The sequence below is a fragment of the Lissotriton helveticus genome, chromosome 4_1 (genome assembly GCF_964261635.1).
Source record: "Lissotriton helveticus chromosome 4_1, aLisHel1.1, whole genome shotgun sequence".
Taxonomy (NCBI): Eukaryota; Metazoa; Chordata; class Amphibia; order Caudata; family Salamandridae; genus Lissotriton; species Lissotriton helveticus.
Window position 1 is genome coordinate 6,255,273 of NC_136063.1, and position 16,152 is coordinate 6,271,424.

Here is a 16,152-nt window from a genome sequence, read left to right on the forward strand (position 1 = left end):
ATTTTGTACTCAACTTCGATGTCAATTTTGGAAGAGGTGTGGCGCAGCAGCCATGGTGACTGACGCTGGAATCTGGGGATCAGGGTTCGATCCCCGGCTCCGCCGGCAGGGGTCTGCTCAGCACCATGTGACTCTGTGCAATAGCTTGTTCAATCTTCCCAACGGCCCTCAGCGCCGGGAAACCTACGATGCTTTACAAATACAGGATTATTTTTATTATTATTTTGGTGAGTGATAAAGTGTGCTTATGTCCTGGTGTACCTTAGAATGTTATTGGCACTAAAATGTTCTTAAGCTTTTAAAGTTTCATTCCTCTGGTTCTCCTTCATTGATTTTGGTCATTTTGTTGACATTTTCTTTTTAAAAATGTACTTCATTTTTTATAATTCTGTTTGGGTGTCATATTGTTCAGTATTTTGGTTTTATTACTGTTTCAGTACTGCATAAATAATGTCCCTAGAGTAGGCGTGTATGTTCTGTGTCATTGCTACCAGGGGTTTGAGCTCATGTTAAATATTGTGACACCTACAGTACACTCTGGCAGTTGATGTTAATATTCCTTACAGATGACGACTGCCCACCCCAATTAATAATACACTTTGTTACAATAGACCTGAGAGCTTAGGGGCATCCCAGAATCCTCTGCAGTGTTACATACAAATGTGCATATTCGGACTGTGGTGGTGCACGGGGGCAAGGAGCACTGCGGGAACATTGTTTCTCTGTTCAGGGCCACACAGGGGCAGCAGCAGCGCCCCCACTCCCAAGAATCCAAGAGCAATGCTAAGTTAAAAGTGAAAAGAGAACCTTATCTCTTCCAGGTCATTGGATTCCTGATCTGGGGAGCCTTTATTTTGATCAATGTATGGAATCAAAGGAAATTTAACTATGTTCCTCTTCCTTTGTTTTCTGATTCTCCACTATAACCTATGTCTGCCACAGGTGGGTAAGAGTTCTCCACATAAGGTGCCACTTTTTCTGCAAGGATGTGTTTTTTTTGTTATAGTAAATTCTTATTTTATCCCCAATCATGATAAAGAGCTTTAAAGTGTGATTTTAATTCTGGGAGCAAATTTAAAATGTTCAGTCCTATTCAACTAACAGTAGACCCAGACTTCCGCAATGAACTTGAGAGACAGTCTTGAACTTCACTTGGCCCAACCCGTCCTCCATTGAAGTTCACACAGATGGCAGTCCCGGCATCGGCCATGGTTCGATGTCACTGAGGGTTCCATCGGAGGCCTCGTCTATAAGACTCTGTGTGTTCATTCATTAACTCTTCCATATAGGGGTCTATTTACCAATATTCCTTTTAAACCACCTCTCCCATTACTCACTCAACCAATAGCTATAAATAAAACACAATGACCCATAGTAGATGCAGCAGTGTCAACTAAAGTGTATTTATTTTTTCACTGTAAATTATTGAGTTGGTTTATATTCTTTATGATATGGGTTTTGTTACAGCATAAAGCAGACCAATTTTAGGATTACAGAGCATGTTACAATTGTGGATATAAGCCCATTACTCTATCAAAGAGCAGTTCACCTCTAAGGCCAAGAAATAGAAGCCAAGCAGGAGTGGCTGGGGGCCCCTGGTGGGGTCCCACTGACAGGCACCGGTTGGATAGTTAGGACTCTAATGAGAGTGTTCACTGAGGGCCTTCAATCTGGAAAGGATGAAGGATGAACTCAAGGTCAGGCCCCGGTGGCTGATCCAAAATGTCCAGCCGCATCTCAGATGGGAGGTGACTCCTTGTCTCTCTGGTTCAGGCACAGATGTGTTCATAATTAAAAAACCCTTGGTGGTGGAAAGGAATTGATACAACTGAAGGAGTCAGACATTCAAAGTCAGCCAGGGTTTGAGCATGCAGCAGTGTGTTACATTCTTTGTGTATCAAATGTCAACACAGGGACTTGTTAAGCAAGCTGCATTTTTATTTATTGGCAGGAAATACATTGACTGTACGATAATAATGTAACTGATGTTATTTACAATGGAGCGGTGACACTAGACTCCATGGGTACACATGACGTCATCATTAGTATCTCATCGGGAGGAGCACCTTCTCTGATCACGAGCCAATGTCTCTGGGTGTTTGAAGGGCCTGGGCTTGGATCACTCAATGCATCAAGCAGATGAAACCGTCTCATACACCCAGGCACCAAAGATGGCTCAATGCTGAGGTTGGTGGACTGTAAACAGCCCAAACAGTACCAAGCACACTGCCCATGTGTATAGTGGGTCCCAGGAAGGCTGACATGAGTTCATCGGCTTCTTTCTTACAGTGTTACACTTCACAAGCCCAGACTCTGCATGCCAGGCCCTTGTAACAACTACTGACAACTACTAATGACTAATGGTCTCACAGCTTCTTGGCAGGGGAGCACTGTAAGTCATAGGTTTGGGGTTGTGTCCCGACCAGGTAGAATGAGTGACAGAAATCTTGAGAAGCGCATCCTTTCACAGTATACTGTTTCACACCTTCACCTGTAGAAACAACAAACAGACAATAATCAGTCAAGAGTAATGCTGTTGCATAAATGTTGTCTCTATTTGGCAAATAATCCACGCCCGTCCCAGTTCCAAAGAAGCCAGAATCGGAGATTAGCAACTAATAGAGAATCAGCTAATTGATAAAGGCAACCTAGACAAGACTGCAGGGCCTGGGATCTCTACTGGCCTGACTCAAAAGTTATAATTTAAACTTTACACTGACAAAAATAAATGCCAATCACCCACATTATTTTATGGAGATTATCTAAAGAATCTTCTTATTTTTGTACTGCTTTTTAGAATACTTATTCAACCTTTTCTTTTACAATGCATGTTGAAAACTTTACATGTTTATTCAACTGATTAACAATGCCCAGAAATGTTCAGTTTCTTTTTCTGCAAATGTTGTAATGATCTGTATCACATTCATAACAGAATGAAGGTCAAGATGAGTTACGTGGGTTAAGAAATAAAAGTACCTCCATGGCACCAACTAGCCACAAAACGCTAGACCTCTTTGAAAATGTGGAAAAACAAGATGTGGCACAAATGAATTACAAAAGAAAGACAACTAAAAATCTTACTCAAAAGGATTGGACCACCTTGAAGAAACTAGCAAACAATCCCAATATAATGTTTCAAAAAGCGGACAATGGTGGAGCTTTAGTCTTATTGAACATCTAACATTATAAAACGTCGGGTCAAAGAACATATAATGGAAATAAATACATATATGAGACTAGACAACAAACCAACAAATGAATTTTTGAAAGTTCTCAAAACCACAATTGACAAAGCATCCAGCATGGGCACAAAAAAGGAAAAAACAAGGATATTTCTTCTGAAGGAAAACCCAAATAGCCCGGTACTATGTATGGTACCAAAAATACATAAGAACATCACAGACCCACCCTTCAGACCGATTGTCTCAACCTGTGGGAGTATTCACGAACCAGTCGGACAATTTGTAGACAAGTATCTACAACCAAGTGTCAAAAAAATGGTTTCATGCATCAAAGATACAACTGACTTTTTTAATAAACTCCATATTGTTAGTTGGAAAGAAGGGGAGAACATCATACTTTGCACGGCTGACGTAAAATCACTGTATACCTCTATTCCCATTGTATGGGCCTAGAAGCAATTGAACACGCACTCCTCAACTCTGATTTGGAAACACCATTGCAAATATTCATAATGGAGTTGGTTCACTTTTAGCTCCATCAGAGATATCGCCTATGGAAGGGGGACTGGTTACTCCAACTCAGTAGTACGTCCATGGGAAACTGTATGGCGCCGTCTTATGCAAATCTAGTGATGGAAAGTTTTGAAATGGAATACATTTTGTCAAATCAAGAATGGAAAAACCAAATATTAATGTATCACAGATACATAGATGATATCTTTATGCTGTGAAATAGCACCAAGGAGGAGGCGAACAGAGTCATGGAATCTTGGAATACTTTTAATGAACACTTTAAAGATAGAGGGTACCCTCCACAGATAGTGAATAAAGCCATCAACAAATGTCTACCAACCTCACGTGAAAATGTTCTGATACAAAGAGAAAAAAAAGAAAACACCAGAACAGTGGTGGTATCTAAATTTTCAACGTCTACCAGAATATTCAAAAAAATTATTCAGAAGCATTGGCCGGTACTAACTATGGAGCCAGACTTCAATCAGTCATTTTCAGAACTTCCAATTTTTGCCTATACTCGTCACAAAAACTTGGGGGAAATTCTCAAACAAAAACAACCACAAAGTTCACCACACAGCTGTGCAAGACCATGGCTGAATTGTCAGAACTGTAATAACATCATTCAAGGTACCAGCATCCACCACCCAATGAAGGGCAACCGTATCAAACTACACGTAACTGCTACTTGTGAAACATCTAATGTTGTGTATTTACCAAATGCCCATGTGGTAAAGTTTACTTGGGATAGACTGAGAGAAAAATACGTTTGAGGATTAATTAGCATAAGTCAAATATGAGAACCAAAAACATGAAATCAACAGTGGCCGTCCACTTCATGGAACAACAACATAAAATATCTCAATTGAGATTCATGATTTTTGAAAAAATAGACAAAATCGAAGGAAGAGATAATAATAAACATTTATTACGATGAGAAAATTACTGGATGATGAAGCTTCATTCACAGAAACCCTTTGGACTCAATGAGAGAATTGAATATGCCTGTTACCTTTAGTTTTGCACCTGGGACAATTCGGGTTGCAACTGTCGATATTATGTTAATGATACCTATATTCTTCACAGTTCCACAGGATGTTTACTTGCACATCACATAGGGGAACTTAATTGTATCTAATTCACATTTAATTTGATTTAGCTCATCTGCACTATTTTGATAACATCTTGTCTTTTCATTTCTTCTTTTTTTACTTCTCACAGCATTCCCCATTTATATGTTCAGATATTGGCTCAGGTTGATAATAACACATTCCTAGATGTCCACCACACAGACATACAAGAGTAGTCCATCTCTTGCTGCTCACTACTTCACACCATGTGATAACGCTCGCGTCACACAGACGATCGAGAATCTCTGGGGGGGTAAACACAGCCTCCTCATACCGTTCCGGACGAGTCCTTTGCCGTTTGACCACCGAAATCGGCTCAGAAGTAAGTGGGGCCTCTGAACTTTTAGAGCACTTTTTTAATCAGCGCAAGATTAGAACTTCGATTTATAGCATTGTAGCGCCATTGTATACATTGCGTTTAACCTTTAAGACTTAAACCTTGTGATTGACACCACATTCAGCCGTTTTGGGGTAATTAGATGTGCACTGCCTATTGTGTCCAATACAGGACGCCCCTTTAACATTCTATGTCGTTACATCCTTTTCAGAAACCATTCATGAATAAATAGCTCATAAGGACACACTCAGTGAGTATTTGCATGAGCATGTGTCTTTACACATAACTAAAGCGCACCTCGATCGGTTTCACTTCGTTATAGTTTCACTCCACCATTTCACTTTATTTCACCTAATGGAAGTTTTTGTATTCTTTTCACACATTTATTGATGAACACCACATTGTGACATCTCAAGAAACACTGCAGATGTTTAAAACAATACTCTATCTTGTATCATTAAGGGTTTTATTTCAATTCACAGAAAACACTCCCTGATGAAGAGCATGTTCTGCTGGAAATGCATTGGAGATAATTATCACTTGGAGATGATCATATGTCTGCTTCAGCAATGACTGTATGAATGAAAGCAAAAGGAGACAATACAATATTTAGAATGAATGAATAAATTCATGAAATAATACAAATGAATCTTTTTTGTGAAATTATTTGGAACCTATAAGGAAACACTGAGAGTGCCCCAAGGGGGATAAAACCAGGATTTATGGAAGCACCAAGGTTCAGTTAAGTTTTAAGACGTTCTGGGACGGAAACGTCACCTCAGGGTGCACTCAATTAGAAAAGAGAACTTTCTGATAATCTTTAATTGCAATACAAATACGGCTGTGCGCAAACCCATTTTCTTTATATATTGAATTTATAACCAATCCGCCTCCACACCCCATACATGGGGAATAGGCATTTGCTGAAGAATGCCAGAATATAACGTATCTCCCTATGTACATCCCAGGTAGAGGACATGCTCTATAAACATTACGAGCAAGGGCAGAAAGCAGGGAGGCTTGTTGCTGCCTTACTTAGACAGCGGTAAACCGCAGTCCCACCCTGGCAGTCAGTGAGTACACAGATTACTTCACCCATGCCCCACAGAATATCCTGAACACCTTCAGGATCTACTATAGAAAACTGTACATCTCTGAAATCAATAACAATGAAGACAGCGTAAACACCTTTTGTGACTCTCTGGCTCTACCTTGCCTTAATGATGGGGGCCAAGAGGGTGAGAGCGCCAGGAGGAAATCCTGCAAGCCATCACATATAACAAGGTACCTACCCGGGAGGGAATTTTATCTGGGGAAATATTATATCTGTGCTATAGGGTGGAAACTGTGACTGCCTCCATATGGCCTTTGCGAAAGGCTAAGAGCCCTAGGTCTCTCCTGCAGTTCTCCATTAGTACAGTGATTACCAGATAAGGACCCTTTTGCTCTACAGCAGCTATTGTCTGATCTCCATCCTGAACTCTGACATCAAGATACTTGCAAGACTTTTATTTCCCTCCTCAAACAGGTTATCCCCAGCCTGATCCATCATTTCCAGGTGGGATTCATTCCAAATGAAGATGATCACCAACCTGGATATCGCCCCCCTCCAGCCCTCCTGTCCCTTATCACAGATGCAGTGGAAATATCAGGGTAGAAGATCCAATTGGCCAAGAGGGAGGCCCTTCCCATGTCAAAGGCTACGACCAGAGCAGCTTAACCGACTATCGATTCCAGTGGGCCCCACAACACATATGAATTTGTCACGCAGTGCAGCACAGAAAGTCGCCTTGCTGTGCTGCACTCCATGACAGAACAATACTGCAGGAAGTGCATTTCAGTCCTTTCCCACGAGCTGGCACCCTTTTGGCAGCCTACAGTCAATGCAGGTACCCTTACACCATGAGCCAAGGGGCCTGAATGACGATATTCCATGTGCGTAAATTAAGTAGTTTATGTACATTTTCACATTAGGCAAACAATCACTAGAAAGCATCCTTTTATGAACATCAAATGGCTCCTCGTGAGACCCATATTCTGAATGTAGTACTGAACTCATGCTAATACTATCAATGTTTTTTTAAAACTGTCCTTCTATTCCTCTATTAATACCTTGTATAATAATTTAAATTTTCATTTCCCACTTCCCAGATCTGTCTAAGTGAATCAGCGAACTTCTATTTGTGAAAAACATATTAAAAACAAGCCAACCAGGAAGTTGTGCCATATCGAGGCAGCCATTTTGTGAATTCAGGGTTCTAGCTACACGGTCTAAGCTCCTCTTGGGCCAGGAACTTACAGCCTGATTCATGAAGCAAAGTGCAATTTTGGCATTTGGGATTCATCATCCCAAATGCAAAAATCGCTAATGAAGAATTAGCAAACATGCGAGGATTAGCATTTAAGGAATCTCTATTAGAGATTCCTTAAATGCTATTCATGACACTTGCAAAAATTGCGATTTAGCAAAATTGGGCCGCTATTTACCGAGAGGTCAGACCTCTCGGTAAATAGCAAAAACATTAAAAAAAAATTCTAAGTTGCATGTTGCACACACACATGTCCTTTGGACATGTGTGTGCGCAACACCTGTTCAAATGTGCATTTTAGGGGTGCTACAGGGTGTCCTTTGGACACCCCTGGCACCCTTAAAATCGCTATCTGATTTGCGAGTAGCAAATTGCTACTCGCAAATGAGGGATACTCCCCATTCATTCCTATGGGCCTTTTGGCCCATAGGAATGAATGGGGAGTTATTCCTTTTTTTGCGAGTAGCAAATTGCTACTCGCAAATAGAGAACATGTAGGAATCGCTATTGATTTAGAAATTCCTACATGAATGCCGTTTTGCGTGTCCTCAATAGCGAGTCGCTATGATTCGCTATTAGGGCCACGCAAAACGGCCCGTACATGAATCAGGCTGTTAGTCATCCCCAGGCTGGCGGCCATCTTTGGGGTTAGCATTCTGGCATCCACACGCACACTGATTGCAGAACTAACTGGATACAAAAACCAGCATGGATCCACGGGCAGGCAGTGTTTTGGGTGAGAGAGCAGCTTTGACGAAGTGATTGCGCCAGAGCCGATACCCCGGGCAGCATATCCAGACGTACTTCCATTTTCTATATATATTTTTTTTACCTTGACTTAATCCTTCCTCTACCCCAAGTGTTTGAATACAAACGCTCCTCCCTCCCGTGTTGAAGCTCATGGGTGTCCGTTACCTCTCAGTTTTTTATAAGATGTTGAGAAATTGTCAGATTGTGTATTCTCTCCTATAAAGATAACTACTGGCACACAGCACTTATGCATTAAAAAACTGCCCATACCTCTGTAAAATGAAAGCGCATTTATAGTGTGTGTTTCTTGTTATATGTCTTGGATTGGCTTGTACATCTTGAACAGAACAACAAAAAGGGCAAAGAGAATTACAATGAATGCATGGAGTGAAAAATATATCACTTTTCGACCTTTCACAAGTGTGGTGAAGGGGTGTATATTAGAGTATATACTACGATTATTAACTATGTTCCTCTACCCTTCCAGATGTTTTTTTAGGTAGATATTGAATGAATGTATGTTGACCTAGATGCATACGAGCCTTCAACATTGATCAGGATGACCACACTAGGGAACAGTAAGAGTGGCACATGGGATCAATGTCCTCCATCCTGAAGACAAGCTTAGAGGTAGGCTTCGAAACTTGTAGACCCGCGGGGAAACTCCCCATTACAGCATTTATTCTTCCATTTCCCCACTTTTATTAATACCAGCTATAGGGAGTATAAAAGTTTAGTTTTATATGCAGCCATGTATTTTTTAACTCACTTATTTCCTAACCCTTCCACGCTCACATCAAACACATAAAATCACTCCACTAATAAGTCTTCGTTGGTCGTAGCATGCCCCGTTCCGCAGCGGGGTGAGAAGAACGTGGTGATTAAGCATGCCAGCGAGGGACCATTTGGTGGGTAAGGGTTCTTTTAGAACACATGTTGTCTCTCCCATGTCAGAAACTGAATATTTCTCCTGGGTTTAGTCACTTTTTGGAAGGATAGCACTGTTTTTTAAAATTAAGAATGGACGCTCTGAAGGTTAGCCTCGGTTTACTTTGCCTTGGATCATGTACAGCCATCGTTGTTATAACTGGACTGACTGAAAAGAAGTCAGTGGTCTCACCTACCAAATTCGGATCCAACCGCTGCGGAAGCAGTTGGCAACATGTCTATTGATAATGAGGCAAGCCCCAATGCAGAGGCATGTTTTTAAACATCCCTGCACCCCTAGGCCGGCACCAATGCAATATCTGCCACATGATGCAAGGATATTTAGGGGGCACGAGAGGTGCCCCCTCAGGGCCCATAGTGGAGGGCCACAGGGACAGGGTACTTCTAGGTGCCCCAAAAAAGCCTTTCTGCCAGCCATTTTTCACGTTGGAAGAACTGATATGAAATGGCTGGCAGAGAGGATGAGCGTAATCCCCATGGCGGGGCCTGAGAAGGCACCGTCTCCATTTTTGGGGATGTGACAGGACTGACTGCCCAATGGGCTCTTTGAGCTGTTTGGAAGTGTTGGTCAGTTCCTCGTCCATTGGGGTTGGACTGACCACATGGTAATGCGGCAATCTGACAGTGCTATCGACTCTGACTTCAAATCGGTGTCGGTACCACAAACCTCATAATCAGCCCCTTAGTTTGAAAGAAAGAACCAAAAAACAAGAATATTAGTGCAGTTGGATATATAACTCATATTTACAAAAGTATGTAGCTCACCAGGTCTGGAGCCAGTTCCAATGTAGGTGGCACAGGTGTTTTGCTCCCCAGTGCACTGAACTTCTGCAGCTGCTGGGCAGGTGTCCGCAGACTGGGAGGTGAAACAATCCTCACATGTATATCCATTGGGGGTCTCGTCTACAGCAGGCACTATGATAACACAGAACAGGAATAGAGAAGCATTATTCTGATCATAAAAGGGGTGCCAAGTCGATGCTAACTTCTGCCACCCTAACAGCAACAACATTAAACACCCCACATTGTATAAAAATAAAACAAATGTTAGGTTTATCTCATGAGGCACAGATTTTTTGACTTTATGCTAGCCCAGAATAACAGTTATTTTCCAATTGTGTGCTTTGAGTAACTCCCTAGACCTGAACCATTGTATTCTCAATGTCTGGGAGGTGTGAGGGCAACAACCCATTTGCATATCAGCCATGCACCCTTGAGGTTTAATTATTAATATATCGAGTGTGGTTTGAACTTACCAGTTATCCCAGGCTCCAGGCCCCAGCAGACGGAGATTTTTTAAAGGAAGGGGAAGGTGGGATCCAGACTTTAGGCAGCACATCATGGCAGGCCCCACAATGGACACACACTAAGAGTCTTTTTTAAATCTTCAAAAAATCTTCATTTTACAGGCAAGTGTGGCAATTGTTTTGGAATGTCCACTTTCCTGTTGACATCTTTGAGACTATGAGCATTGGCTTCATGAAAGACCACCTGACCGTAGAGAGCAGAGTCATGAACGTACATGCGCACATGCAATAGGAGTCAAGAGGGAAAGACAGAACTAGGACGCCCTCCACTCAGTAAGTCAACAGAAAAACAAATGTCCTAGTTCTTAAGGCAATTTAATTATAAGTCTGTGAACACCACTGGATAGTCAAATAGTCATCCCAGCGACAACTCTACCTCTAGAGATTGTTACGGTGTCCCAGTCTATTGCCATAATAAAAGGCAGCCAAACTCTGATCAAAACATTACAGTCAACACAGAACTCACATTCACCAAAAAGGACGACAAAAAATTTGTGAATAGCTAGGTAGCACCTCACGGGCGCACCACCAATGGGACCCCTGGTTGGTACTCACCAGGATGGCCCTGTTCTCATCATCGGTGCTACCTAGCTTAAACGAAAACCTGTCCGAGACCCCAAAAAAAGAAAGGAGACAGTGAATAGTGCAGTGAACACAAACGTATATGTAACAAGGACTAACAACGTTCAACATATAACGAAAAAGTTACTGTGCAAACAGGACAAAAAACTTTTACTCGCATTCCTTTCTTGCAAACAGTAAACACATACACATAAAAAAGAGAGATGTGAATACTACCTATCGATTCACACCCTGCTTATAGCCTAATAACCTGGGTCATGAACGTACATACCTTGTATATCTCCTCCATTGCAGAAGTCTGAGTCGCAGCAAGTTCTGCTAATTGTTAAAGAAAAAACTGAGGTTTTATGGCAGGACTCTCTTCCACAGGTTGCTTTGTGGGAAGGATCCAGACAGTTCTTGAACGCCGTTAGAGTAACATCACCCCCTGTTGGAACAAATGCGTAGTGTGAGTTTCAGAGCAGACATGAGTAAGTAGTATGGATGAAACCGCTGCCCTTTGAAAAATCAAGGGTTTGGTGAGTCAAAGTAACTTGTAGTATGTTTTTTATCAAATGTCAAGTTTATGGTGGGGTCAAATTCCTCCTGAACATTTTTGAATGGGCTGTCTCATCTGGCACCTCCCTCAACAAGGCTTACTCAATGGAATTCCTACACTGGTGTCACTCTCATGCCTTTATTACTTTTTCTACAATTATAACCTACATTTTTTTTGCCAGAGATTGTTTGAGAATTAGTACATTGAAAGCAGGCAAGCAGGAGAACTGCAGCTGGCAAGGCTGAGGAATTTATACCAGAAAACCCTCATTAGTGAATCGCAAGTTGCTGCCATGTGAATGCAATGGAAGGGCACTTTGAAGGGTGCTTAGGCACCAGCACATATTTCATATCAGCGGCATATATATTATGGCAATCCATCACATGCTGGCTCTGTCACTCTATATTTTAAAAAAGCACATTAGCAAACTATTTAACAATGCAGCATATGATTATTAAAATAATACTACCAGGGTGCTTACTCAGACCCTTCCTACCGCTTTGGCTCCAAATTGTCATACTTTTATGAATGTAATGGTATGTAGGTGTTGTTGATACTTGTATCTGGCAGCGCTGACGGGAGTGACTAGTGGTGCAAGCTGCAATACCCTCTTAAGAAATATCTTTGGCCAGAATGTTGAGGATTGAGTCAGGTTACAGATGTGGCATGTGACACTCACCCAGCGTGTTGTTCTCCAGCCCTTTGACGCAGTGAGTGACATCAGGAGGGCATTGCTTGAAGATACCAGAGCATTGGGTGGTGCCGGTAGCAAGACACTGCTCGCAAAGTAGACAATCTGCTGGAAAAAGAAATGCATTCTAGAGATCTGAGTATAATTGTACTTTCATTTCAAACATGGAGAAATACATGTAAAAAGGATAGATGCTTTAACCTTAGAGTGGGGCCCATTCACTCTTCGCAATGAAATGATTTAGAAATAGGGAGAAGCCAAGAATCTTCTTGGGCTGTATCATACATGCCAGCTCAGGCCCAGACGTTGCCAGCGCCCTTCCTCCTGGATTTGTCATTTCGAGAAGCAACAGAGGAACCAGGAAAGGAGGCGGGATTGCTGTTAAGATATATACTCCTGTAAATTTGAACCTCAGGCTTTTCCAGATTGTGAAGCTGCCTTGTTCAAACTTGTTGTTTTCCCTCAAACGACTCTATCTGGCATGCTTATCTACCGTCCTCCAGGGAACCCCAAGAAATGGCTGTCTGTGTTCCCTGGCGCAATAATGAAGGTGGCTAACTTTACCATGTTGGGGGACCTTAACCTCCATTTAGAGGACCCCCGGAACAAGTGGAGTCTAACTCTTCTAGGCGATCTTGAAGCTCTTAATTTGCGGCTACATAATCAGGGACCCACTCATCAGGCGGGTCACCTGTTGGACCTAATCCTGTCCAACCTTTTGTTGGACTGCAGTTCTCCCAATCTTCCCCTTGGGTGATCTGACCATTATACCATCCAATTCAAATTTAAATTAGTAATCTCAGGGGACACCATGCCTGAGTGCAGTGATGTCTCTGGCAGTTGGAGGCCGTGGAACAAATTAAATTTAGACTCCCTTAACTCTCCTAAAAGTGAATCCTCCTGATACTAACTTACCTCTCCATTCCCTAAATCCCGCAGTGTCTAACTGGCTGGTTAAGTCCATCAACTCCTGCTTGCCCATGGCCCCAAAACGTAGTTCTACCCACCATCCTCCTGCCCCATGGTTCAATAATGAGTTAAAGTTCATGAAATCCAAGTGCAAGGATTGGAAAGAAGATGGCGCAAGACCTATGCCCCCAACAGCAAGTCCAACTACAAGGCACCCTTAAATACGTACCACCTGGCCTGCAAAGGCTTCCTTTGTCTCTAATACCATCACTAACTGACTGAATCGTCCACGGGCCTTATTTTCTATGGTCAAGAAGCTGGCAGGATCTAACACCGCACCAATGCCACCCGCCTTCGACGAGACTCAATGCAATAATATAGCAAACTATTTTATTACTAAAGTTGAGACGATACATAGTTTTTTAAAGTCGTCCATTTCTGGGAATACGGAGAGTCTCCTGATTGACTCGACCTGCGGGAGTCATCACTCCTCAGCAGCCAAGATCTCCACATAGTCCCTTTTTGACAATAGATCTTTTTTTGACTGTCTAGCTAGGGTAAAATCTGGTTCTCCCATTGACCCTTTACCTGTTAACATCCAGCTTACACCGGATGCCCTTGGAGTTCTTAAAACACTTCTAAATGCCTCCTTACGAGAATCATGCGTCCCTCTGGATTGGAAGCGTGCAATGGTTGTACCTCTGCTAAAAAGGCCTGGAGACGACCATATGATTATGTCAAATTTTCGTCCTATCTCTCTGTTGCCGGCGCTCTCCAACGTTTTGGAAAAATTTGTTAACTGTCAGCTGTCAATCCATTTGGAAAGCTCGGGCTTTCTTCGCCCGTCCCAATCAGGATTCAGAACTCATTTTTCTACAGAGTCCACTTTGTTGGCGGTCACTGAGAACTTGCGCTCCCGCCTGGATCGGGGGGAGACTACGGCACTCATTCTACTTGATTTGAGCGCCGCATTTGATACGGTGTCATATACCATCCTTTTAAAGTCTCTCCAGTCGGCAGAAGTTGAGGGTCCTGCTTTAACTTGGCTGGCCTTCTTTCTCAGTGACGGCACATTTCAGGTCTCCTCTTCCAAATCCGCCTCTACCATTAGGCCATCGGTGTACGGAGTTCCCCAGCGGTCCACTTTGAGCCCTGTGCTTTTCAACATCTATGTGAGACCCCTGGCATCTATTGTGGAGGACGTGGGTCTATCCCTTTACTCGTACACCGACGACACTCAAATTATCTTTTCCCTGTCCACCACTAAGGAAGGCTCCATATCTTTTGCGGCGGTTGTCCGAGTGGATATGATCCAATCTGTTGAAACTAAACGGAGACAAGACCGAGGTGGTTATTTTAGGCAAACACAAACATCTCTGGGGCCCCCAACATTGGCCCCAGGGAATGGGTCCTTTTCCTCAACCTGTTACCCAAGTTCGTAACCTTGGGTTCGTTATTGATAACAATCTCTCAATGCGGCAACAGGTGGTCACCGTTGCCGCCACCTGTTTCACCATCCTAAGGTGGTTGCGGAAGATCATCTGGATGCTCCCAAGCTCCACGAAAAGAATGATGGTACAGGCACTTGTCACCTCTCGCCTGGACTACGGAAACGTTCTGTATCTGGGTGGTAGTCAGGAGGTGTTGAAGAAGCTGCAGGTGGTGGAGAATTACGCAGCCCACCTTCTATGTCACATCCCAAGGAAATCGTCCATTCCTCCTTTCCTTCGGGATCTGCATTGGCTCCGCATTGAAAGTCGTATTAAATTTAAGACCCTGTGTATTGTCTTTAAAATCAAACAAGGAACCGCTCTGTCTTATCTCCAGGAGCTTATCCATCCCTATGTCCCTTACCCGTCTTCATGCTCATCCACGCAAGGCAAATATGTAACCCCTAGTTGTAAAATAACGAGAATGGGCGGTCACTCCTTTTCATTTCTTGGTCCCAGACTATGGAATTCCCTTCCTAGCTCCATGAAACAGGAATCCCTTTACCTCAAATTTTGGCGAGATCTTAAGACCTGGTTTTTCTCTCAGTGATCAGCTTGCTATTTAGTCAGTCTGCAGGAGTGGACGCGCCGGGAAACCCTGTTAGGGTAACTGTGCGCATTATAAATTTAATAATAATAATAATAAGGTGATTACCCTCAATCTTTTTCAATGTTTGAAACCATAAATGATTGCATTGTCACAGGGAGACAAGCCTCAGGGTACAGGACTCAAACATTTACAAGGTCCAGCCAAGCAGAGTCTCAGACGGACACCCAGCCCACCCTAGAGCAAACCAAGGGGGGTGTGCCTACAACAGCACCAGATTTTCAGTTTGTGGGTGGGGATTCCCTTGCAATTACAGGTTGACCAAAACTGAGATAAACAATGGAACATACAGGGAAAGACAGGAACAAAGGGGAAAGGGCAATGATATGATAGTAGATGGGGTCAGCTAATTTCTGGAGAAAAGTGAGCTCGGTCCTGATCATTACTTCTTTCTAATCTTTGTGCGTCTTTAAGTGAACTCAAAATAATTAAGACTGTAAAAGGGCACGCTCATCTTACCTCCAGTTATCAGTCCCTGGAGCAAGGCCACAGCTGCAAGGAAGGCCCTCATGGTGCTAAGAGAGTAAGCTGTAGGGTGCTGGAGTCTGTAACCTGGATCACCTGCCTTGGTCTTCTGCACATCTCAGTCTCAGGGCTGGCATTTTATACCGCCTCAGAAGGGGTGGTGCATGATACCTGATCTCTGTACACAGGATGTGGCTGAACATTTTGTGTGACTGGGTGCAGTTCTCTGGTTGCTGGCATCATCCGTGAGAAGTGCTTTAAAATAAACTGTATGGCATGATGTGAGACAGATTTATTGAGCAAAAGCAGAATTGTACTGAGGCCAAGATTTTAAGTGCAGGGCTGAATTCCAATCAAACAAACATATATACATTGGGCAGGATTCATAACTATG

General features: G+C 42.8%; 1 protein-coding gene across 1 annotated transcript; it reads right to left on the minus strand.

Annotated features, from left to right (window-relative positions):
* Positions 1-2,360: 2,360 nt before the first annotated feature.
* On the minus strand, positions 2,361-15,835 carry LOC144826889 (urokinase plasminogen activator surface receptor-like). The gene is made up of 5 exons (XM_078685345.1): positions 15,753-15,835; positions 12,276-12,392; positions 11,330-11,485; positions 9,935-10,084; positions 2,361-2,491 (listed from the first exon to the last, which is right to left on the minus strand). Exons 1-5 carry the CDS (start codon positions 15,802-15,804, stop codon positions 2,367-2,369), a joined length of 600 nt encoding a protein of 199 aa, XP_078541471.1. The 5' UTR covers positions 15,805-15,835; the 3' UTR covers positions 2,361-2,366.
* Positions 15,836-16,152: the final 317 nt, after the last annotated feature.

Excerpts from the sequence above, each read along its gene's own strand:
- LOC144826889 (XM_078685345.1), bottom strand. The coding sequence starts at position 15,804 with ATGAGGGCCTTCCTTGCAGCTGTGGCCTTGCTCCAGGGACTGATAACT. Across the intron at positions 12,393-15,752 it reads CCAGGGACTGATAACTGGAG|ATTGTCTACTTTGCGAGCAG; the intron begins GTAAGATGAGCG and ends TTTTTCCAGCAG. Across the intron at positions 11,486-12,275 it reads GCTGGAGAACAACACGCTGG|GGGGTGATGTTACTCTAACG; the intron begins GTGAGTGTCACA and ends TTGTTCCAACAG.